General features: G+C 43.2%; 1 protein-coding gene across 1 annotated transcript in view; it reads right to left on the bottom strand.

The window, feature by feature from the left end:
• Positions 1-26,865, bottom strand: part of ATP7A (ATPase copper transporting alpha) — a 1,086,974-nt gene that overhangs the window by 559,712 nt on the left and 500,397 nt on the right. The window contains exon 8 of the mRNA XM_069612588.1: positions 7,709-7,785. Within this exon, the coding sequence (XP_069468689.1) occupies positions 7,709-7,785 (77 nt within the window). The remainder of the gene's footprint in view (positions 1-7,708; positions 7,786-26,865) is intronic.

Below are 26,865 nucleotides of genomic sequence, written 5' to 3'. Positions count from 1 at the left end.
AAGATCCGATTCAGCTCTGGCCTGGAGGGGTTGCCGTAGAGGGGTTCTGACCCTGGTCCATCGAATCTGGGTTCATGTTAGCCACATATAAAGGGGCAGCATCCGTCTCAGTCCTCGGCTGGCCATGCCCTAAAGGTTGGCTCTACATGAACAAGATTTTCAATCTCAACTGCCCACTTGGTTCAAAATCTCACTAAGGATTGCTGAAAATATTAGGGCTACGTAGCTAGCAGTGGAGAAGAACATATACAACAGAATCCAGGATAATCTACATGTTTGAACTTGCACACTGAATTCTGCTGACAAGTAGATGAATCTCTGAAACAGATGGCACAAATACCTTCTGTAAAGGGGTGTGCTCAAGAGAGTAGCTCTTTTCTTTTTGCAAGTGAGCAAGGGGATTGGTACATGACTCAAACTTCTGAGCATTGGGTACCATAAAGTTAAGTGTGATTCTCTGAATTATGATATGTATGCTTTTCAAATGAAGTTCATAAGCCATTTGGTAGGGAGCCTACACACATTAATGTAATCCATTATTCATTTATGTGTAATCAGAACAGTGTTCAGTGAAAGACGACATTCAGTGTCATGGGAAATGTTGTGTAGACATCACTATTTTGGACTGTTTGGAGCACGTATGTGGATTGTGGGATTGTTGCAGGGTCAGAAAATGATACTAGCTTAGTAAAAGAGCCACCTATCTAATCTGTGCAGTGAAGCAATTGCAACCGACCTTGTGCTCAGACTTGGGTTTATTTCGCAACTGTAATGTAGGAAATCTCGACACATTCCTTAGAATTTGGATTCCTGAGGATGCACTGCACTACTGCCAGAGTGTGAATGTCTTTTGATCCATGTATGGCGACAGGTAGGTCCTCACAATCATGGAAGTACAACATTCTACTTGTACAACAAAAAGATACTAACATCTGATTGTAGAGAAAAGAGTCCGCAGTTAGAAATCACCCATATAAAGACTAAAGACAGGCCTTGAGGTACACTGTTAAAAATGTGACCGCAGATACATTTTAGTCGACCATAGGAAGGGGGGGGAACGCAATTGTGAGGCATCAGTGAGCAGGGTTACAAGAAGGTAAGTCTCATGAGATCTGCGGAAGCCACAGTTGGTCCCTCCTGTGTCAGCGTGAATAACCATTCCCTGCCTGATATACAGCTACAGTGTAATTCACAATAATGTGACAAGTGCTCACTTCTTAGTTTGGCAGACAACAGGGGCAGAGGCCACCAGGAGTGTCCATGACCCCACCATCCACTTCAAGTTTGTGCTGCCAAAAACAGAGGTTCTCCGGATGCGTTGAGAGTGAGAAGCCGATCCAAAGAGCACAACTACCATGGAGCATGATCTAAGCTCAGAGCATTTACTGGGCTGCAGCACTGGGCAGGATCTGCAGTCGGGCCAAAACCGAATGGGAATCACCATGGTTGAACAAGCAAGGGTGGCAGAGATGGGGAGCGTGGCGCAATCTTCCACACAGCCCACACTCACTTGGGTGATTTCACAAGTGGTATCGGTGCGAAGGCAGCCAACGATGGACAAAGAGCATGGAGGAATGGAACCAAGCATTGGTTGGCCACTACTGGAAAGCCACCTCCAAGTTTAAATGTTGCAATCGTCCTTACTGGGGGTCTGGGTTGCAGTCAGCCCAAATTCTGGATATAAGGAGACGAGCTGGACCCAGGAAGGGAGTCAACCATTGGAGCTGAAGAGATCCGAAGACAACAACTGAGGAATGCCAGACTACTGCTGCTGGAAGCTGGAATGAGCCAACTATCTTGCATGGCATACCTCAACCTTCTAGCTGACAGGCAAGAACTCTGCAAGGTACCTTTCTTCCTTTAGTTGGACCACCAGTCAGCTGTCTTGTTAGAAATTAAACGCCCGTTTTTGGTCATTGGGGGGTGCCTCTATATGAGTCCTGGATCCAGCTGTACCTCGTTGCAAGGATTTCTGTCTGGCCTGACAGCTGGAACTCTTTGTGGGCATCGTCAGGGCTCTGCTGCAATGTTAGAAAACCACTGTGCTCAACTTACTAGAAGAGGAGCATGTCCGGGGCCTGAAATCCAACCGTCAAGCTGCTGAACTCCTGATGCATCATGGGACCAAATCTGGGTGCCCCCTCCCACCAACTGTTCAAGTTCTTTAGTGGAACCAAGAGACAACGGCAGGGATTGCCTTTGTACTTTCGGCCTGATGACCGTGCACAACCACCACAGTGTTTCTATGTTTCTAAGGGCACTGTAGCCTAAAATTCCTTATACTTTTTTGAACTGCCCCACCATCAACAGCCCGCCCATTCAGTTTCCAATGGGTACAAGGTCCAGCTTATCTTGCTGCTATTTGGGGCTTGCCCAGTGCGGTGGTGGGCAGGTCAGTACTTCTGGGTTCACCCTTCTGGACCCCAGGGGCAGCAGCTGCTTCGCAGAACTCTGCAATTGTATTGGATTGTTGTCCCTTTTTCCCCCATTATGTTTGCTCTGCACTAACTGCCTTCATTGTCCTGCATTCCCTACCCGAGTTGGCTCTCCTATGCTCCCTCACCTTTGACTCTATAGAGACCAGGCTTAGACTGGGGGTGCACATTGGAATACTAGTCTAAGGGTGTTGAAGAAGAAAGTGGACACAAAGGTGCATGGTTCTGATTAAATACTTATTTGGATAAGAAAATCCCTCACTATTCATATTTCTAAGAGGGGGTTCCTTGCCTCAAATCTAATACTAAAGGGTCTGCCAGAACATCTGTCAAATCAAATGCCACCATCCTATCTCACAACGTACTTCTATCCCTCACACTACAATTAAAGGATAATCTAACAAAAAGTTTAATCTCTAGGAGAATGTCTCCCTTCTCCTGGTGCTTGGATAATGTTCAAACAAATGTTCCCTTGAAACAGAACTATATCAAGGGGAATGACTCCCTTAACCTGGCTTGCGGGTTTCACACAGTCTTTCCAAATCCAGGACAATGGCTCCCTTCTCCTGGTGTAGATCGATACAGTTTCCAATAAAACCAGGGGGGATGACTCCCATCCTGTGGCGTGTCTACAACTGTCAGTTTGGTACCAGGAGAAAGACTCCCTACTCCTGGCATTGTTTGGCACAATTCACAACAAGGCCAGGGGGAAGGACTGCCTTCCTTGTATCTCTTCAGTGCATTCAAAAGAAATTTAGTTTTCTCACCAGCAGAATGACTACCTTCGACTAGTGTTAGGAAGTTTCTTTCAAACCTGAACCAGGGGGAATGACTCCCTTCCCCTGGTTTATGGCACTCAGGTGGTAAATAGTCTACTTCACAAAGGTCTTGGGGTTTATCTTGCCATTCTCTCCAGGTATCCACAAGGTCCCAAGTCCTTCTCTGTGTTCCAGTGGACTTCGCTCTGCCACTGAGATGGGGAAAGACTCTTCTAATGCAGTCTATATACTGCTTTGGGTCAGTGGTCCTAGGACTGCCACTGCAACGAGGAAGCACTCCTCGGATACACTCTTTACAATGCTTTGGGTCAGTGGTCTTCCGACTGCTACTTTGACGAGGAAGCGCTCCTCTGGGGCACACCTTAATCCCAGGATAAAGTATAGACTGCCTCTGGTCTGTCCCGATCACCCCCTTGTCCCTACCAGTCTGCATGTGGTCCCCTATACCTCTGGCCGGTCTTCGGCACTCCTACGGTTCTTCCTGGGACGGGTGTTGGTCTCTTTTGGGCTCCCTGATGTCTGAGGTTTCCCCTTTGGCTCTGTGGCGGCTCTGCAGCCCTCTCTTGCCCTACCCTTGTATCTTCTTGGCGGATCAGCTCCTGCTTTTGGCTTTCCCAACTTCGACAGCTTCCACCTATGCTGTTGCTCTGGGCCTTGACAGGCCAGCATGACTGTCTCTTCGCTTTTTTATCTTCCTTTGTTGGGCCTGCCCCTGTGCAGCACTTTAATGGTCCTTCTGGTTCAGTGGGGGTAATCTTGATGCCTCCTCAGGGCTTACTTGTGCCAGTACTATCGGTTGCAGTATTCTAATCCAACATGTGGGTGTGGGAAAGAAAGCCTGTGATGGAGGTATGTGCGATGGGGTCACACTAGTTATATGGTGCTGGAGTACATTCTAAGTGTAATGCCTATGTTCCGATTTATAGGTCATCCAAGTCTCTACTTCGGTCTACGATTTAATAACTGCTTGTGATACTAAAGTAGGGTGTAACCCATTGAGAATTACCCAACGGTGAGCTACATATATGTACATATTTCTGCTTAACTTTGAATATTTAAATTGTGCCTTAGTGTAGTACTATCGTAAATGTGTTATTTGTACTTACCTGTGTGCGTCGTCTTATTTACTATTTGTTATATGTTATATGTTAACTGTAACGCACAACAGTGCCCCCATACTCCTTAGTTCAGCCTTACTGCTTTGTCTTTGCAACTTTATGAGTGATTTAGTTCAACTGGGGTAGTGAAAGAGTTGCTAACCAGATCAGTGTCTTTGAAAACACTTTTAAACACCCAACATCACCAATTGGGAAATCTATCTGGGACATATTAACAGTTATTGATCTGGGAACTGAAGACAGGCATGTCAAGCATTCAAGATGGCTAAGGCTTTAGAGAAACAGAAAGGCCCTACTTTGCAAGACAACCAAAATGACTATTTTCTTAGGATGGCCCTACAAGAATCCGTGCTCAAACAATAGCCCAAGTTCATGCCACTTCTGAAGACTGTGATGAATCAGAGGTGATTCCCCAGGAAAGCCTGGCCTGGGACCTTTCTCATGTGATCAGGGAAAGGCAGACGCTTGGTGGTGTTCTGCGGGAGGATCACATGGGAAGGGTGAGAGGGGGTGGGGACGGACGACCAGGTCAGGAAAAACTGGGATGCCCCCCCTTAGTAATTTCCCTAGAGAGCCTACAATCTTAATGGCCTACTGTAAAACTGAACTATGCGAAGAAAAAGGAATCAGAACATTAGAGACTTCAAGTTCCACAATGCCCTAGCTACTGGGACGAGGAAGAGGGACTCCGATGCACTAAACTTCAAGATGCAGTCTAGTGGTTCTAATGACCCCCACCTGAGCTGAACATTTGAATATATAAGGAGCTCTCAGGTGCAGGCCATTAAAACAAGAGGGTGGAGTTGCAGACACCACCAGTTGCAGAAGAAGTAGAAGTCGAAGAAGGGAAACGCCGGAGCTGCCACTATTGTTTAAGCGGGTATCTGTCACGAGAGGGTTTCCAACGCTTAGAACTTGAATTGCAGTGGTCGCACAGCAGCATTGCAGCAAGCTTTTCTGCCCGGAGAGAGAGGCTTTCCTGCTGGCGTGAGCTCGAGCTGCAGGGCTCGAGCAGCAGCTTGCCGTGCAGACAGCAGCAGAAAAAGAAGCAGAGCGAGCAGTGGCAGCTGTTCACACAGGCGCGTGTATAGATTAATCCTGGTACGCTCTGTATGTGACTGCTGACCACTGAATCATTAGGAATACCGAACTGATTTAAAGAAATAATGTTGGTGAAATACGAACTTTGTAAAGAGGCAAGAAGAGAAAGATTGCAATCTGCGTTATAAAAGTCAGCACCAATGCCAAAGTAAAGAAGGGGCAATACAAAAACAAGCTAATCATAACCAGCATTGCCAAAGTAAAGAGGGGCAATCCTTTACATAGCTTATAAATTAGGTCGGCAGAATGACAAGAGAACTTCGTTGCAGGAAGATTCTAACTGTTGTTGCCAAAGTAAAGAAGGAGCAATAATTAGGCAAGATAACAAGCATTGCCTAAGCCAAGCAGAAGCACGAGTGAGTAAGAAAGAAACATTATCAGCAGTTTGTTGTTGTGAAAGTGGTAAAACAGTAGTGGCAGGATAGAGGCCTTCCTGGCATAAAGTGTTCAGGAGGAAGGCAGTATAAGCTCTATTGCCGGTGGCAAAATCAAGACTGGAATAAACACCACCAATGTGTAACACGTTTTCCTAAAAGAAGTAGTGAATGTTGATAGAAGTTAAAGACTTTCCTAAAGAATTGAAGTAGACCTTATCACAAAGTACTTGTAGTAGTGTTAGGAGATTTTGTCCTGGCAGGCGAGTATACCAGGATAGGGACCTTTTAGTGGTAGTCCTGGCAGGTTAGTTGACTAGGATGAAATCACTGAAGTACTGCACTGTGGTTGAAGGATTCGAGAAGAAGTGTTTTATGAACTGTAGAGTTGGGGAATTATCCGGATAAAACCTTTCTACCTGAGAAGAAGTGGCAAAGTCACCAAGTGTTTCAAGAATTTTTGTGGAATCATCCTAACAAACTGTTGTTGATCCAGAAGAATTGTAGAAGTGCTTAGTTGCTCAAGAAGCTTTTTTTTTTGAACTTTTGCTATGAGCAGAAAGACAAAGACTGGTCTTCTAATTGAACTACTGGTTAAAGTCTGAGTGTAATACTTTTTGAGCAAGACAAACTTTATGATTCAAACTTGCTTACAAAAAGGAACTTGCTTATTTGAACTTTTGACGAAAATCGTGGTTTGAATCTGGGAAAGGGGCACCAAGCCAGGTAACAAGGATATACAGTTATTAGGTCTATGTTTAACCTAACTGTTATTTCTGTTACATTTGAATTCCTTTATGAGTTTGATCTATGTCTTCTCCAAGAAGACAGTCCACATCCAAACCCGCGTCAATGCGGCCACTAACACGGCCGAAATCTGCAAGGAGATGGCCAATCCTACTGCAGTCTCCACCTCTCCTGTCCCCTTCCAGGCCCTCTACACGGCACTGGCTTCTCATTTCAACACCAAAACTCAGGACATCCTGCGATTCAAAAGATAGCGGTTGGCGGAGGACGACGTGCATGAGCCCCTCTCCCACCCAGGCCACAACCAAAGCAACAAAAACATAGCTACGTGGTGTAAAAACACTGATTCCCCTCCATTTCAGAAACAGGCTGAAGGAGAGGATGCTCGGATTCTGGCATTCTGTGAATACGCGGGTACTTGAGACCCACGACGAAGCTCAACACGGGAGGGGCTGAGAAAACATGTGGAAAAGTACATGCCATTGAGCGAGCCCAACGGCAGCAACGCGGCCGCAACCAAGCTGGGACCGAGAGAGGAAAAGCATGTGGAGTACTTGGCCGGGGCCCGAATTGTATGCAACAGACAACATGTGAAGGGATACGGCAAAAAGAACACCACCAAGGACATGAGCAGCCGAGTGGAAATCACTTCAGGCCTTTCGCTTCAAGTAAGAGACCCAATAGACTGATTTAAATGATATATTTAAACATCTCCAACATCGGATGAAACAGAGGCGATGCGTTCAAGCACAATCCCGCAAATCCTAAAACTAAATAAGAAGGTCGGATATAGCTCTGTGCCTCCTAGTTAATCTACAGCAGGACTGACACAGCAGGGTGGGGGATATCTACCAAGGTGGAATACATCAGCAATATATTGATCAAAGTAGCACCACAACCCTCGGGAGGAAATTATTGACCACAGCACGACTGCATGAAAGGAAACGCTGCCAACAAGCTTGAATAGCATTTCAGCGGGGCTACCCTCGCTCCAGCAAATAAGAGGACTGTATCAACCTTAAAGAAAGCATAGAATTCCCCTTCAATGCATTGCTATAGAAGGTAATGCATCAAAATAACGTAAATAAAATGCAGAATGTGCTTTTTCTGCGTGTCCAGCATGAAAGAAAATGACAAAGCCCAAAATGACTTACTGCCTTATTTCTTGTTTGTGATCTAGATGGCTGGCAGATCGATCCTTCTTAACAAAAGTAGAGTCAAATCCCAAATCCTGAAAAGAAACACAAAAACGGTTCAATTTTGGAACATTTTTAAATATTAGTTGACCTAGTTTAATTAATATGAAGCTGAAAATATTCTAGATGAAATAAGTGTTATGACACAAAATGATGGGGGCCCGGTTGACAAAAAGGTCTTTATGACATATAAAGAAAAATGTATAACATACTTCAGACCAGTAACACTGATCAAACATTGCCAGTAATTAAATACCATTTACAAGTCGCGCTGAACATAATTGGCCAGTTAAATGATTAGAAGAGTGGTAAATAGTCCATTATTATGGTAAAACACACTAAAACCCAATTTTCTTTTTGAAATGGACAAGTGTGTGTTTTAGGTGCAAAGTCTACACATGCTTATTAAAAGATAATAGGTTTTGAATTCAACTTTACTTTGGTGACTCACAACGCCCACTCTCCAAATACCTAATTATTGATGGTTCCCAAAAGGCCAAAAACAAAAAGGCATGAACAGTTTCGACACTCCCACCATCATTAAGTTTTGCCAGTTCTTATCTTGTCACTCACAATAAGAATTGCCAGCTCCCATGGAGCATGTAAAGTATAATATTAGTTTTAGGCACAATTCCCCAGAGTTGAGTAAGTGTTGAGGAATACAATAGAACAAGCCATCAGTTAAAATAACAATGTCCACACCAGATTGACACTGTATATATGCATCTACTGTTGCAGGTATCGAACTGCTATGCACTCATAGAAGGTTTGTATTACTTTACAAGTCTTTGGCGAGGTCAACAGAACAGTTTTGGGTATTTGCAGGGTCACCAGCATGTGCTCCTGCAAGACCAGTCCAACCAGAGCCAGAGTGTGCAAATGTTTACCTTGTTGGCTCTAGGCAAGGCTCAATTTGGTTCTCCACCCAATTTTGACTTATTTCTAACTGAGAATTAGGCTTGCAGCTGATTGGTGAAACAGGATACTGGTCCAGATGCTTTAATTGTCCAGTGGCAGCCTGGGGTTCAATATTAAAAGATAGGAATCTTGCATCAGAATGTTTTGTTAGTTCCCAACTAGTTTTTCTTTAAAAAAAATGTAATTGTATTTGGTAAGTTTACAAACCTTTACAATTTACAAAAACGAATAAAAAGAAAGAAAAAATAGCAAGATTATTGACACATATTTGCAGCAGTATTAAACACTTTTTTCTTTTTTTTCCTTTACAAATAAGCACAACTCTTTTGCTACAATTCCTATGTGATAAATCACATTTCCTTTTTTAGAATAGATTAATCATATACATGACAGCACTAAAAATGCTTTTATCTAAATCAGGATATCCTTTTTAACCTTAATTATTGGTCATTTTATGCTATGTACATAAAAGATTAATTTCTTTCAATTTCTTGTCTATTTCACACAATAGCATAGTCAGTTTCATAGTCAATTTAATACTATTGCCCATCATACACCTAGACCATAGGGTCATTCTCGCCAGCAATGAAGAAGGATCAAAGTACGATCCAAGGGTACTAAGTCTCAAAGTTTCGAAATAGTCACAAAAAATAACCAGATGTTGTAAAGATTCAACCATTGTAACCTTCTGACAGAATCTACAGGCACCTGGTTTTGTTGATTCATTGCATCTTCCCCATTGGGCTAGTCTTATATTCGTATGAAATTGGTTCAGTCTGAAGCGGAGGTATAGATTTCTACCAGAAACTGATGGAAATTGTATAAGATAGCTCGGACAAGTACCTCATTTTCTTCTAATCTGTGCATATTCTTGATACGTGATATACCTGCTTATTCTGTCCGATTGACAGCACCAATAATATAGCTGCATTTTCCCTTTGCAGCTGGGTAAACCCAAAATTAGATGTTCTTCTGGGATAAGCGTAGAGGACATAATATCCTTCATTTTTTCCACAAATGCTAAAATGGAGGGTGGGTGTTTAAGCAGCACCTGATTACTTAAATCTTCATAGAGACTATTGGCAGGTGGTTTTAGGTACTTGGCATAATTATTAAGCATCCGCCAATGCCATTTTACAGACAGAGGAAGGAGTCCTAATTCATGTCTTATGAAACGTTTGGAATTGAGGTGGCCAAACCCAATATTTGCTTCCATATGCCACCTTGTAATGCATCAAGAGCATCTTCAATTCCATAAAGACATGTATCCAAAAAATATAATATGCATGGTTCCACTTTAAGTAAAATAGTAGAACAGGTAGTATGGAAAAGCCACAATATTTTCTCATGATGATTTTCATCTGAGAAATTAGAGGCCTAGCTTTTTCATACAGTTTGTTTTTCCACCATTGCGATGAATACATATCGCAAAAAGTGTAACCAAGATATTTGACTGATTTTACTGACTCAATAAGAATACCATCCATAGACCAATTAAATCGGTATTCCTTTTTTTTCCGTCTGTAATAACAAGTATGTTAGATTGATTCATGTTAGTTGGTATAACATCGGTGGTAACGCCTGCTCAATTTAATCTGACCTTATAATAAGTTCATGTATGCAGAAGGGCAATAAGCGACACCAGGTACGAAGGAAAACCCATGTGTAGCATTTTTTTTCCACAATAATTCTCTCACCACTGAGTCAAAAGCTGCACTCAAGTCGAGAGAAGCCATATAGACAGCACCCGTGTGATTGTGTTTGGTGTTCCACTGAATGCGAGATATTATTGTCGCATTTAGGGAACATCCCACTGAGCGACGAAAGCCAGTTTGGTATTTTGATAAGGTAGCATTGTCATTCATGAACTCCAAGAGCACTTCTAAGATAAGATGACAAAATACTTTCGAGGAGGCATCCGTGAGGGCTATTGGTCTAAAATTATTTGGATCGTTAATAGGGCCCTTTTTATAGATTGGAATAATCGTAGTGGCGCACCAAGATCGAGGTAAGGTTTGGGTGGCAAATACCATATCGATTTTATATTTTATAATACTAGCCCAGAACTGTATATCTGATTTTAGAAGGCATGCTGGAATTCCATCCGGGCCAACTGCTCTAGATGCATTTAGTTTCATGATTGCCCTTTCAACATCCTTAAGAGACCAAGGAGAGCTGGCCAACCAAACATTTGTGGGAGGAAGATTTATTATTTTTTTTTTTTTTAACAATACCAGCAGGCAATGTAAATTTTGACTTAAAGTAATTCACCCATTCAGAATTCGCAATTGCATTTTCCTTTGGGACAGTTTTTCCGTGATTTATAGATCTTAATATAGCCCAAATATTACGTGTGTCACATTTCAATAGGTGGTACATCATATTTTGGTTGTCTGCAAGGATTGAGTAACTTTGAGACTAATCAATTTTTGTACGTCTGCAAAATTCTGGATTTTGAAACCCAGTAGGAATCCCTGTCAATAACCGTTTTTGCCAGATGTCTACGATTTGCATTTTTTACTTTCTTTAGATTGAATATCTCATTGTTAAATTTATGCTTATGTATTTTATCGGTACAGATAGGAACCGTCTTCTTAACCAAGGCCAATAAGTGGAAGTTAGTTTGCTTGGTTAGAAGTGCATCCATGTAGGGTGCGTCCATGTTTTCACAAGACAAATTCTCCATGATTATAGGATCATTTTTCATCCGCCAAATAAGCTGTTGACAGGTAGATGCAGACCATCTAACTGACAGACCAGGTCTGTCCGTATCCACAAGAGTAAGAACGGGACAAGTAGTATAGCCCCATTCTCCGAAATCAAGTTTGAGGGAAATAGCACAGTGATCTCCGAAACCCAGATCTTCAATTGTGATTGGATCGCACAAGTTATACAATGAGGTTGACAAAAAGAAATGATCAATATGAGAGAATAACCCTCCTCGAGACCATGTATATGGGGATGTTTGATCACTGACTTCGATAACCTGCATATCCCAGTTTAAAAAAAATTCAACCCATTTTTTACCATTCCTGACCATTAGGGCAGACGATGAGTTTTTGTCCAGCTTTTTGACCTTTATATAAACAGGATGAATTAAAGTCTCCTCCCGCTATGACACTGATATTCACATTTCGGCCCAGCGCATCCTCTAACATTGAATCAATTATACCTTCCAACTCATTGTAAGTAGTAGTAACCCTGTTCCAATAAACACATAGAATAAGAATTGGGCTCACATGATCTGAGGAAGATGATAACTCAACAGCAATCACAGCATCATCATTGTATACCAATTTTGAATTAAGCTTACAGGAGTTATTAATAAGGATGGCCAAACCTCCTGAAGGCCTCCCCAAATCCCCCCTTTTAGCAGATTGAGAGTGGCATACAAAACCTTCAACATTAAAATGCGACATATGCATTGTCTCCTGTAATAAAATGACATCCAGATGACATATCTTTCAATGTGTCCCACCATCTAAAGAAATTAGCTAGGCCACAGCTGTTCCATGAGCGGAACAATATTTTAGACTCATTACTGGGTTGGTTAGGGGGGTAGCATAGTTATTTTTGAAACAGCATTAGAGAGAGTACTATTCAAACCATTCAAGCCATTCATGGCAGCTGTCAAAGCCATTAGTTGTTTGATCGTGTTGTCATTAGAAAGCATTGATACATCCATTGCTCCATTTGCTTGGTCATTAATAACCTTCTTGACTGGCATTTCCAAAAACGTTTTAGCTTCCATATCGGTTTGAAACAGGCAGGGTAATAAACCAACATACATAAAGTTTTCCCTCGGTTCCCATACCAGTTTCATAATCAACAATTAATGGAATCCACAAATCATTCTATTATTGTGGCACAGGGTTAGTTTCACCCAGTCAATATCATCTGAACAGAAGGTTCTTAACGATGGGATAGAATGAAATGCTTTTAACAAGGCGGAGCGGTTTAGATTGTTTTTACCATTAATTATCGGGTCGCTTTCCCATTCCAGGATGCGAGGCATCTCAGATGTAATTAGGATTTCCTTATTTTCCACTTACATCAGCATTTTGAGTATCAAGTACTACCCTTTCTCTAGATGCTAGGTCGGGAGATGATTTAGGAAATACTTCCCCAACTGCTACAGGCGGGGTTATATTTTTGAATTCTGCAATATTTGTGGCCATTTTGTTATTGAGACTGGGCAAACTTATATCAGTATTAGGTACCACAAGTTGTTCATCTTTGCCCAAAAACCCCATCATCCATGGTTCATCCAGCTCCTTCTGTGAATTTAAGATATGCTTATTTGGCAGAAGCTCACTAGGGATCTTTTTTTGTTTATTCACCGAAGTAGTTTTATGAACCATAGGATAGAATTTTAAGAGTGAAGATTGAGAAGTAGCAATCATCATATCAGGGTTCTGCTGTATTTTTTTTGTAGAGTTTTTATTGGTAATGCTTAGGTCAGGGGCCCTCGCCTTTTTAGAAGTTAAACTTGGGTTGATTCGGCCCTTTGCAGCTCCAGCCGTACCATCAGGTTTATGATCAAGATGAACTCTCGATTCCTCATTTAATTGGGATAAATCAATGACCCCCTCTTCGCTATGGGTGCCCGGAATTTCCTGCGATGGGCGGTCCGGATTAGATTTTATGGTCTCATTCAGTTTTTTTTTTTTTTTATTACATTGGCTCTGGCCCTTCTTTTCTGAGCTCTCACGGCTAATCTTTTTTCTCTTCTTGTAAGTACAACTATGGGTTTCTCTTGATCATCGACCTCTATTAAATCCAACACTTGTGAGCCCTCTCTCGCAACACAATCATCAGTAAGGTCAATTAAATCAGTCAAGGGAGAGGGGCTATCAGGGCTCTCAATATTAGATGGAACCAGACCGAGAGGAACTTCAGACCCCTTATGTTTCAGGGACCCAAAAAGATCCTTTAGTTCAACCAGATCATGGTCAATTTTTTGTATTGAAGTACCATGTTAATGGACCGTACCTCATTCAGGGGTAAAGGATCCGTCTGACAAAAAATAGTTTGCATCACTTTCGCGGTGGTAACCTCCGCAAAGGTTCTCTTATCCCTAACCGATAGGTCAGGCTCACTGTGGGATTGAGTTGCTTTATCCACCCAGGTTTTCCCTATGCAAGACTTCCCTGTTAGGGTGGCTACTGCTTCACATGTGAATAATAGTCCCTCAATTCGATTTGTTTTGTTAACAAGTTCCTCAATTGTTCTTCTCAAAAGAACTATCTCACAGTGAGACCGTTCATGTCCTTTATCGAGTAGGTCTAGGATTCTCGCTATTATAGGAAAATCGGTGTTTAATGATGGACCTTCTAATATATCTGATTGCACCACAGGTAACGAGAACTCCTTGTCCTCATCATTTAGGGTCGACTGGAACTCTTGTATATCGAGTTTCATTTGAGCATCAATTACTGATTGGGGGCTGTTCTTTTTTTTAATGAGCTCATTTTGGGTTTTTCTAAATGGAAATCTGATGCCAAATCAGGTTCCCATTGTGCCATTGTATTAACATCATCCTGTGATTTCAGATAGGGAAGTATTCCCTTAGATTTTTTTTCTATTAACGGATTGCTCAGCATGAATACGTCTTCACGACCCATAGTTCTAGAATTCACAGGTGTCGAGGGGCCAAGCGAAAGCCGCACCCTTTTCCCCAGTTCGGCTTCAATGATAGGACCCATCATAGCACAATCCATTACATTACCCTTCGACCCTTTAATTGGTACCTCAGATAAGTCTTTATTCATCTGTCTCCTAGGTTCCGCATCGGGATCCTCATCCGACTCATCCGAATGTAAGATATCATTGAGGTCCTTAACGGCATATTTAGGTGTTGACTCATACTTGACATGGCTAACAAGGGAGGTATGAACCTGCGCAGTTGCCAAATCTTTTGGGATTATTCCCATTTCATTTAGAATCCTCTCTTTGTGATCTGCTGGAATACCTGAATCTTTTTCATCAGCGTCATCCACCACCTCACTATGTAAGTAAAGTGGCAGCAAATCATCATCCATAGTAGAAGACATACACGCCCCATTCTTATGGATTGCCTCCGAGAGGCATTGCGGGTCCTGAAGTTTCTTCAAACTTCTCAGGCCAGTTGCCATAGTGAAGGTAGTTCAGGTCTCTACTGGGTATTAACACTAAATGGGGAGTGCATACAAATGGAAAGTTTGTCTATACCAAGAGAGTGGAATTAATTTTCAATATGCACACTCACTCCCCACAGCAATTGTTAGACTAACAGGGGAACCTTTGATGATGCATTATGTATACTAACACGATTCCCAACACACACAATCTGTTAGCAGTTCTAAACGGACGGCATAAATACCTCTATTACAGAATCACAATACTGGCACCCCCCTCACCCGCCGCACAGCCGAACAACCAAACAGCCACAGCACTTCCTAGGCACTTCCGGATGTGCGCGCGAGATGCGCGGGCACCGGAGTATATGATGGAAGGCTGCGCTGCAATGGGCGGATCAGTGGGCGGGGCTGGGGAGAAAGAGAAACAAAATTTGGCGCGAGATTCAAGTGAATGCATTTGGAACAGTAGCAAGCACAAGTCCAACGGGCCGTACTAAGTACGTGTAGTCAGTATTTACTTGGGTGTTTCCACACTCCTCACCCTTCTTGCCGACGGCATCGTTTCGCGGCCCGAGGAGAAGAAGAGTTTCATGAAAATGAGGCAAGCAGAAGTAGCAGCAGCGTTCCACAGCCAAACAGCCACAGCACTTCCTAGGCACTTCCGGATGCCTTTGCAGTTTCAATCCCTCCAGAGATTATCAGTTTTCAAACGTCAAATGCTTGCGAATCCCAGAATTTGGGTGGCAGCTCCAGTGATGCAGATTGTCTCCAAATACTATACCAAAGAAGATTAAAAGATGGTACAAATGAAGAAAAGGAACTTGTTGCTGCAGGTGAGAACGGGGACCTGTGTGTTAGAGGTAAAAACCACATCAATATGTCCAACAGTTCCAATGGATGGACAGTGCAATGACGATCCAGTGACAGCAGCAGGCAAGCAGATTTTCCTTTAAAGGCCATTCTTAGAAAGTTTATTATATCAGTGTATCGGTGTCAGGGAGTTGATGGAGCAAGTGACTTAGTTGGTCCCATTGAGTTAAGATAACTCTCTAATGCTGCAGAGGGCTACAGTATCTGCAGACACTGGCAAAGCTTCACCACCAGGAATAGTTTATGGCGGGTTGAAAATCCAGCAAAGTTTCCAGACATTCCTTCCAGGATTCAACTGTCCCTCTTTGTGCACAAAGGACTTGTTCCAGTATTAAATAAGGTATTGGGGCAAACCTGCCCTATTTCTGGGTAATTGGAGGGTACCTCTGTCTTCAATCACAAGGATGCATTCTTTCAAATATTTTAGCAGCCACCAATATGCTTGCATCAGCCACACGCAAATTTCATCCGTCTGATCCCGTGCCTTACATTTGGAAGTGCATTCAAAGGCAAAGTCCCAGACAAACATTAACACTACTCTTATCCTGGTAGGTTCCATGTTGACCAAGAGAAACAACTCAGGCAGGGAAGTCCCATATGAGGCTACATCAATGCCAATAAACTTTTCCGTGCATGGCTGGTGTCCTTGCCTACCTGATAGCAATCAAGTTACTTAAGGAAATAAAAGAACCATGCAAGTTGACATTTGCTTTTGCTTCACTGATCAAACATGGGCATCTGGGTCTGGCTACAAAGCACTGAACTATATTTTTAGAAGGTGCTGTGAAGAGCAATCTTGTGGGTTAGACTGTACCCGGATTGTAATCGGGTAATCTGCCACCAACTACTGGGGCAGGGTAATCAGAGCCAGTCATGGGAGAGTAATCGCAGAGGACAACACAAGGTATTTTCTCCATCAAGACACAGCAGGGTTTATTGTTGTGAAGTGCTTGTCGGAGTCTGTTGTAGCTTGTCATGTGCTTGGTGATGTCACGTGAGTGTCAAGTGGAATGTTGATGTATGAGTGAGAGAATGCTGTGCAGAGTGTTCTGTTTAGGGTCAGTTGGTCCCTTCCTCCCTAGGTGATGGGTGCCGGTGTTTATGTCTTATACCTGATGTCTTAGCGTCTTGTAAAATGTAACTTAAGAACTGGAAGTAAACTTATTAAGAAGCAATCTAAGCAAGTGTGGATACTGCTTTATTACATTGGCGACGAGGATCTCTGGAAAGAAGAATCCTGGTGCAAGGAAAGCTGAAAGGAAAAGACAGAGGACTGCTGCAGGGGGGTGCGGGAAACATCAGGACCAGAAGGAAAGAGAAGGACAACACCGCCCCCAAGTAAGGAAACCCATCACCCAGGGCGGACAAGGGAGGAGGTTGAAGAAGGCCCCATAGCAGAGCAAACAGCAGGGTCCTGGGCCTCAAGAGGGCAAAGAAGGATCAGCTGAAGGGTGGCTGTGAGCTCTGCACAACAATTATGGTCTCTCAAGAGCACAAACACCATTTGAGTCTCGGAAGGGGCCTCCAATCAGGAAACCTTCAAATAAGCTGTGGGGGGAAATGCCAAATTCACAAGAGCCCCGTGAAAGAGTGCAGGCTTAGTTTTTCTGTCTCATATAATCCTATTTGTCAAAATTGGCTTTTAATGGCCCATGGTTTCAGGACTCTATTCCACATTTGGATAATGCCATGCTTCGGTCTATGCCCTTTCTCAAGCTTGCACAAAAACACATGATTTCACGCTTGTTCCAACCAAAAGCCACAACTGAGTCACTTTGATTAAGAAGATGGAATGCTGTACCTTAGACATTTTGAGTTCCTGTCAAGTACACACAGAGCCTTACTTTGATGTTAATACAGTATATAGCTATGATCACATTCTAATTTAAGATCTCATTCTTTCTCCACAGAACAGACTGCACTTTTACTTATTGGTCATTGTTTTCGGCTTTAGAATGCTCTCCTCTATGCTACAGTCACCATCTCCTATTTGTACTGCTTTTTCTTCCATCACTGTGCTCGAACAGTGGCAACAAATAGTCTCGAACCCTGCTTGAGGATCCCTGCCTGCTGAGCCTTCAAATGTTTCCCTGGACCAACCGGTGGACTGACCAATTCTCTCCTGGGCTATCTGCCAGCAGCCATTGTCCTCCTGAACAGAACACTGGAACTTTGCATATGTCCAGCTTGTGCAACATCTGCTCCTGCAGTTTCAGCCATCTCACTCCAAGGGTAACTGTGCTGGGGTTGCTCCTGTGTTCGCCCCTGTACATTCGCTGCCTGATCGTGGTGACCTTCGTGGGATCTTGTCCTCTACATGTCCCTGAGGTGTCCTGAGGTGGTCTCTTCCACAGAGATCTTCCGTTGGGTCTTTAACTGGAAGTTGCCGGAAAAGATTCCTGTACACTGCAACCAACCAAACTAAATTCCTTGAAGGAAAGTATCTGCTCTCTAGACGACCCTCACGGTGGGAACAGGAACCTAAGAACAAACCTAGAACCAAGTCAGGAACCTACACAAGTGGAATCCGGAACATCACGAACATGAGGGTAAATCCGGAATATCCTGTGCCAGAAGGTAAGCATACATAACGGTTGCCTTCTCCTGGTTGCCATAGGATATTTGAGCGTAAAGTCCTGACCCCCAACTCACTCGGATCTGACCTTTGGTGGTGGAACCTGGGTTACGGATCCTTCCATAAGCCTTTCCTAGTGTTGGATTGAGTTGAGTGCTTACCTTAACTTTACTGAACTTTTTATCTTACTTGGGGACTTTCAATGATCACCACCACAGCACATAGCATTGTTTCTATTTAAACTCACCAGAAGTTATATTTTGGAACTGGTGACATTTGGACGCAAGGCCCCAATCCATCTTTGGGATGGACTCCATAAGAGTGAGGGAAGCTGTTCTTGTGTTGATTCCAATAGATGCAAGCTACTCACCTCTATTACACTGATAATTGATTTATAAACCATTCGAATTCTCATATCAGTGAATGTGTATATATGTTCTATAAGGATTTGTGTGGCAATGCTTACCTGCGAGTTTGATTTATTAGGCCTTTCGTTACACACTAAGCATAGTGTGTAACGAAAGGCCTAATAAATAATTGTATTTTTATACTTGCTGTCTAACTGGAATTAATGGTGTTGCTCTGTGTGGACTCATTGCAACCTAGACTATGCTCAAACTTTTCTTGAGACCAAGCCTGGTCTCCTCAGTGTCCCTGTTCACAATAAATAGTGTGGCCTCCAAAACTACTCCCACCAAGGCTGATTTTGGACCTCTGTCTTAACAGTAGGACCAAAGACAGTAGAGAAAGCCACCTCCCAACGGGGTATCCAGTGAACTCTGAAGTGGGGGAGTAAGTCTACTTACCTGCTGATTTCCCCCCTTGCCTCCCATTGTGTAACTAGAGTGCATAGGCTCGACCATAATTCACTCTGACCTGGCCTTTAGGTGGAACCTAGGCTAAGGATACTTCCCATAAGCCTAACCTACTGTGTTGGATTGAGTCGAGTACTCACCTGAACTTTAATTACTTAAAGTAACTTTTTTAATCAACCACTGACACTGCAAATCTCTATATAAACTTACCTGAAGAGGTATATGCTTTGGCACTGGTGACTTTTGGCACAAGGCCTCAAACCTGTTGGACTTTATAGGATTGAGGGAAGCTGTTTTATGTTAATTCTAAAGAGTTCTATCTATTTCTATACATCTGACTACTTGCCTGTATTGCACTGGTAATTCATTCATTTGCAATTCTATTTCTCCTAAGGGTGGATGTGTATTGATGTTTAATAAGGTAGGTTCCTGAAGGTACAATTTCAGAGTCTCTCAAAATGAGAATCTAATTTGAATCTAAATTCTGTGTTGATTTTACCTTGAGCATTGTATTTGTATTTACAGACTGCAGACACATTTTACTGTGCTTTGTCCTAATATGACACACGTTTCCCACATTGACGTTTAGAGGGTCTTCTGACCCTAGGTACAACAGCGTGTTAGCTTGGTCTGAGCACACTCAGAGTGCATTTTCCACCACACTACATTTCCTGACAGGCAGGCCCGTAACTGACACAGACTCTGCACATCACCCAGCAGAGCCCGATAGGATAATCAGGGGCGCATCCGCACAAAACCTTTTAGACCTGTTGAGCCTGGTGGACTGGGTAACGGCACACTGACACTTTATTTTAATGCCAGAGATACGTAAGCTTGAACACGCTGCCTGAGGTAGGCCACGGTTTCCCTGGGGTTTTCTCCCTAACCATGATATTTAAGGGATCACGCATCGCGGCCATCTTAACAAAATACCTCAACCTGTCTCGATACGACACCTATCCTCAGTTCCAAAAAGTCAGACGGACTAGTATAGCGCTGTCGATCTCATCAGTTGACCATAATACAGAGGGCATCTTGCCCCACATGGTTTATAAACCAAAAGGGCATAACCAATAATTACCTGATAACTTTGTGGCCCATGGTAGAGCTCTCAGGTTTGAGCAACAGTCAAAACAGGCTTCCCTCGCTGCCCCTGTAAGACTCCCTACAAGTACTTCAGTTTCCCTAGTCCCTTTTATCCCAGACCCAACAGGAACATGGGTACTATGAGCCAACCATAGCGAAGAGACAGCCACTAAAAAGGGCAGGAATCCCATTTTGACACAAGAGGACAATCCTACCCGGTCCTAAGTGAAAACCTACACACACACCTTAAATGGGCTTTAAGGCACTCTGTCCCAGCACACACAATTTAAATTTCCCATCTGCTAGGGGAGTCTGACCTCGACCTCTTAGTCACCACAGAGACCTGGCTTAGAGACTATTATTGTCCGTCCATTGCAGCCGCCATGCCGACAAGCTACTCTATTGTCTGTCAGAATATGACTGAGGTGAAGGGGGGGCGGGTTTGCGCTGATCCATCAGGATGCTCTAATTATTAGAACATAATCAGCTTGAAGAGATCATAACATGGAAACGTTAAAAGTGACTATTCAACCACATCTGTCAGTGTCCAAAGATGTAATAATTTGTTATCGTCCACCTAAATATGACCCTTTGTTCAGAGAGAACCTTACTGATCTAATTATTTAATCAACCAAATGTTAAACTCTGCTTATTATCCTGGGAGATGTTAACCTGGATTTATACGACGGAGTAGATGCTGCAGCCTCCCCACCTTAGACAATTGCAGACTGTGGATGTTTTCAAATGGATTTCCCACAAATTCACATAAAATGGCACTCATTGCACTGCATTCTCAAGCCTGCCATAACCAGACCACTCCCTAATTACCATTTATACTATAGGGACAAACAAACTCACGGCCACTAACCTGTACCCAGCGTTTGAGAACATAGGCACAGGATCCGTATGGCCAGATGGCACAGACATCTCTACCCTGATCAAACGCTTCAACATTAGGATTAAATCTACCATTGAGATGATTGCTCCTCTGAATCTAGGAAATACATGATTCAATTTGGAGCTAGAGGAAAATAAATCCAAACTCATCAGAACGCAGCACAGGCGGGAAGAAATCCTAACCCACCGAACTGCATTTGATGGAAATGTCTTAGAGCATCATATAAACCATGGAACCGAAGAAAAAGATGTCACAGAAGACAGCTTCGACCCATTCACCAAAAACCCTTTTCAAATTCTTACATGAACAAACTAACGCAAGCCTGAAATGCAGGACTTTTCTTTCACTCAAAAGATCACTGCAATTTAATGCAAACATATTTTAAGACCAAAATAAATAGCATCCGGGAGGTATCTCTGCTGCGCTTTCTATTATGAACCAAATGTGATACATCAGCAGTCATGCCTCTGTTGTACTATCACCACATGCTTATGCCAACACAGATTCTTTACCTAGTGGTAAGTTGTACCACCCTGCCGCTTCATAAGCGGCACAGTGCCATATGAAGATGTATCTGTCACAGAGACCATGAACATTATAACCATTATAAACCGTTTTAACCCAACAAACTGCCAGTGACCCATGTGATGCCAACCTGGACTGCCTCTTTTGAGGTGGCACCAAGCCTTATTTGCATATGGATTTACCCCTTTTGTAATGGCTTGGCAGGCTGAAAAGCGATGGTCTGGAGGGTTGCCCAGAGCAAGACCAGAGGTTAGGATCAACTCCAAGCATTCCAGCCATCACGTCCTTTGTTTTGCATAAGTCACACTAAGTGGGACGGGCATACCCAGACGCGAGTCCCGAGCCTACTGGGCCTAGAGACCCAAGCTACCCCTCACTGATGATGCCCAATGAGGCCAAAAAATGTCTGCCGATGATTGTGGTCTCGTGCAGAAAGGATGTGACCTAGCAGCTCGGGCTGGATTGTCCCTTGCGGGGTGGGAGCAAGCCTGACTTGCATATGGTCCTCACCCTTCTGGAATGGCTTGGCAGGCTGAGGAACAATGGTCTGAGGGTTGCTCAGAGCAGAGGCTAGGATTACTTCTAGGCATTTCCCCAAAAAAGCACTGCTAAAGCTCCAAGCAGTCCAAAACCACGCTGTGCGAGTGATATTTAATTCAAGAAAATGTAATCATATCTCCCATTACCGCAAGGATTTAGGATGGCTATGTATCGAAGATCTGATTCAGATCACAGTCCTTGTACCATTCTGGAAGTTTGTGAAATTTGTGGCACCTGATAATACATTGCTCAGTAATGCATCCCATCCTGTTTTCTTAGATCCAGAACACAGGATCTACTTGATGTAGGTACATCTCAGAAAATCACATTTGTAAATGGACTCCTGCGTGATGCCCTTTCTGGAATACGCTTCTAATCTACATTAGATAAGAGTGCCACAGTATGGATCTTTAAGATTCGTTTGAAACTGTATATTCACTCTCTTGATCTACCTTAATTAACCAAAAATGAAGCAATAGCCGTTTTATTGGTCTTTGTGAATGTTATTTGTTTTATGGTCTCATATTTTGTATAGCGCCTCGAAACTGGTCCCAGAAAAGACGCCATCAGCAAGTTTGTTTAGCAGCATTCTCCCTACAAAAACGGCTTTGATCTCCACTCTTGAACCAAATGCTGATTGATGACCATCATTGTATATGCAGTGTACTGCTTTAATTGGTTTGTTTTACCCTTTTTTTTATTGTGTTTTTTTTGTTTATGAAGTTAAACCTTTCACAAACATTGAGATTTACAAAAACGTAACATTACAGATGTAAAAGAAAAAAAATGTAAACATTAATCCATAAAAGTTATACAAACAGGTAAATACAATACAACTGTAGAAAAGGCAATTTTATTACAAACAATCAAGGTGCCACTTAAACCGCCACCCTGAGGAGACTTAATACTTCAGTCATGAATCTATGTAAGGCCAACACAAGCAAGACACTGTCTCCCCGCATTAATTCACCCAGACCTGTAGTTACTTCTGAAACTCAGTGGTATTGTCGTTTTTCAATTTTTTCAAGATAACTTGGTTATCTTTAATGCGCATCCAAGCTCTGAGTGTTTTGATATAGTTCTTGTAGCTCTGGATAATAAACTTTTTTTGCTGAAGGAACATTTCTGTTTTAACACTTAACCGTTTTCTCTTGCTTTTTTTTATTGCTTCAACCATCCTCCCATCAGATATGTGTCGGTTTTGCAAGTCCTCTGGGGCTCCCCTTAGATGATGATTCTTTAAGGGTTTGGAGGATTGTAGTGTTGAATTTATGTACTAAAAAAAAGGTCCAACTGGGCCTTTCCCATTGAACACTCAGTTGGTATTCGTTACAGAGAGTTACAAAAGTGTTGACATGAGGTAGGATTACATTTAACAGTTAAACCTCTCCCCGCCCCCCACTCCCCTATCTGGGACAATCCCTGCCAATGACGGAAGAAAGGTGTGTATTGCAATTGGGAGTTTCAGAGTTAAAAGTAGAGCAAGGTGATCACTAAGTGGGAATCTTTAACAATAAGTGGAATACACATCAGACTTAAGTCTTGGGATGCACATATATAGTCAATCCTTGAGGTAGCTTCCCCCCTGTGCCAAGTGAACAGATTGCTACCCACTGCATCCTCCACCGAAGTACAAGGTTGACATACCCCAGCTCTCTAAAAATAAATCCCAATCCAAAGTCTCCCCCTATACCCCAAGCTTTATTATACGAGTTATCGCACCTGGGTACAGCAAGGACTTCATTCGGTCTGGCACCCTCTGCACCATCAGAGTAAAAATCTCCCCCTATAATGGAGGGAAATGGCCCTGATCCAGCCAGTTAAAATAATGACACCCAGCTCCCACTGTAAGGAGCAACTCGAAGATTGTTCCTGGATCCAGTATAAATGTATAAAAAGGGTCAGAAAGAGCGAGGACTCTGGTAGTAAGGCAATAGCAAGCAGACCTGGATGAGGCGTTTTGACTTCATAATAACTCGCTTTGAAATGTAAGTTGACTGCAATTGCTAGTCCACCTGATTGATGGCCCAAAGGCCCTCTTTTAGCGGGTTTGGTAAACGTTTTGTATCCCTCCATGTCAAGATTACCCATAGCCATGGTCTCCTGGAACATTAATACTTGTTTGTCCATCAGAAAGTTTGAAAATTGTGAAGCCTTGATTATGTTGGCAAAACCACAGACGTTTCAGGAGATTGACAGATCTACATGGTAAAAGATGACTTGGTGCCACCTTACAAATAGAAAACAGCTTTAAAGCCACCTCCAACCAAGACAAATCCTACTGCTGATCCTTACCCTGAGGTGTGACAAGAGTGCTACTGTTAGAGGTTGAACCATCAACACTAGTCCCTTCTCGTTGTTCATTGTTATTGCTGCGCGTTACTTCCTTCTGGTGCAATGGAGTGGCCGATAAAAATGCTTCTGCCACCTCTGCGGTTTTAAGGTCATATAGCTCATATCCTAGGATTTAGTGTTGGCTGTTCCTCCCAGAGAAGTCGAGCAACAATGTTGGTGTAAACGTGGCAGACCAATCAAAATTGCACAAAATCAATGTCGCCCGTCTGAAGAGTGCGCAATGCTGGAATGTCCTGGAAAAATGTCTAGAACCTTGCTTCTATTCATCAGTGAATGGCCATTGATGTAGGCGATGTTGTCCCAGCCAAATGATTAGCTGGAAAGCAGATTGGTCGCTGATATTTCAGAAGCATAGGTGTTTGTGGGAGTTGCTGAGTTAGCACTCACTTTTTCAAGCGAGCTAAGAGCAATGGTGACCAGATCTTGAACAGGTTGGACTGGGATGGACATCAGCTCTCTCGGCTCTCTGTACGCAGTGTTGTCTTCTCCCCTAGTTTGCAGGGCTGATGATGGTTAACTGCCATGCAACCTTGGGCACCTGGGGGCTCAAATCAACAATTAAATCTTCGCTAGGCAATGATCTAAGGAATGCTTTTTTTTTCTTTTTTTTTTTTTTTAAATGGCCCACCCTTGCATTTTGGGATTTCTTCTTTTGTTGGCAAATCTTCCTCAGATTTAGTTTTGCGATTTTTTATAGTAAGTGGAGAAATCAAGATTACTTCTTTGTTGACTCGCCCTGTTTCGAGACCAGGGCCAGGCTGGTGACCAGGCTTAATCCCTGGCGACAAACACTGGAGACATGCAGAGTCGAGAATGACACTTCACAAGAGGAGTTGGGGTGTTGGGTGTTTGACTGTCATCCATGAAGCATTGTAACATTGGCATTACTGATGTTGGAGAAGTACCAATCCTGTCCACATCACAAGTCAAAAACCCCTTTGGGATAATTCACATGATTGCCCTTGCGGGCCTCTGTTAGATCAACAAATGATTGGATTTTGTGACCCACTGCAACTAGTTTGGATTTATTTTCCTGAACAATGTCTTTGATGTTGTCAGAGTCCACGTAAAGATTCAAGAACAAGATACAACATTGAAATAGAGGCCAGAGCCAAGGCTTCCAAATTAGGCAAAATATTGAAGTCACTTCTGGGTGGGGTGTTCTGTGGGGTGAAATAATCCATATTGGTTGGTATTCTCAAATTCCTAGGTGAGGAGGTGTCCCTCTGTTGAGGACATCATTGATTGCCAAGCACAGATGTTCAATTATTGCAAGTGTGCAGAGATGCCCCTCGCTCATCCAGGTCTCCTATTTCACGACATAAATGAAGAAAAGACTTAAGATGGAATTATCAGTGTCTTTGTTAGGAATGGTATCCGTCAAGGACACTGACACTAGTGAATTGAAGTACCTTGTCTGTGGATTAGATGAGTCTCCCTGTGTAAATGTTTAATTAGTTTGTATTGCAAAGACTTTTGAGCCCCTCTCTTGGGGCAAACATGACACTGGACCCGAGAGAGCTGACGAGCATCAGGAATAATTGTAACCATCTGAACATGCCCCGTACTTTTGTGCATTAAAGTTGGAATCAAGGTGGGAAAACCTGAAGGTGTCTCACCCGCTCGTCCGATCTGTCGTCCAGGTGGCCAGGACACGGCCATCGCTATTGGATCAAGTTCCTGGGAGTGGACCAGTGGGGGAGGATCACCTGGGCGAGGGGTTTTTGGGGAGTGAAAGTGGGACACTGATGGTTCAGACGCGGTATTCCCTTCATTGTAACACCTTTTCCCCCATCCTACCCTGTAGGATATTTAGAAGCTCTACCCATCACCCCTTTTCCCAAACAAACACTTTCTTACACAGTAACAGACTACAGACTAACACCAGAGCAGTTTACCTGACATGTCCCAATACACAGGTCAGGCATTGACAATCACATACACCTGACGGCCCTTCATCTTTCCCACAGGGATAAAAGGCAGAGCACGAAAGGACACTTCGAGCAAGGCCGGACGCACAAAGAGACCGCTACACCATACCTGCAGTTCAAGCGGAGAAGAAAGGTGGTGAGACCTGGAAGGACGTCGAAGGGGGAATTGCCCTTGCCCTTTTCAACTCAGACCCGTAAAGTCTCCAAAAGGGAAATCATAAAACAGGGAGCTACAGCTGGCGTGGGAAGCAGCAGACATCAATGGTACATGGGGGCCTCCCACTTTGAGAATGCATGTGGAGAGGCAGGCTGGCTACCGTGGTACTATCCTTGACTCCAGAGAACAAAGAAGCCAGAGGAGTTCAGCACAGCCGTTGAGTCGGAGGAAGCCAATAGTAAACAGAACTGCGTTGAGCCCAAGATTGCAAGTGGCAACATTTTTGAACGCAAGGAAACTGAACGACAAAGAACCTGTGAATGTGT

Source organism: Ambystoma mexicanum, chromosome 5p (assembly GCF_040938575.1).
Source record: "Ambystoma mexicanum isolate Mex_15411 chromosome 5p, UKY_AmexF1_1, whole genome shotgun sequence".
NCBI classification, from domain to species: Eukaryota; Metazoa; Chordata; class Amphibia; order Caudata; family Ambystomatidae; genus Ambystoma; species Ambystoma mexicanum.
The sequence above is the reverse complement of the archived record's forward strand: the minus strand, read 5'-3'. Positions and strand labels throughout refer to the sequence as shown.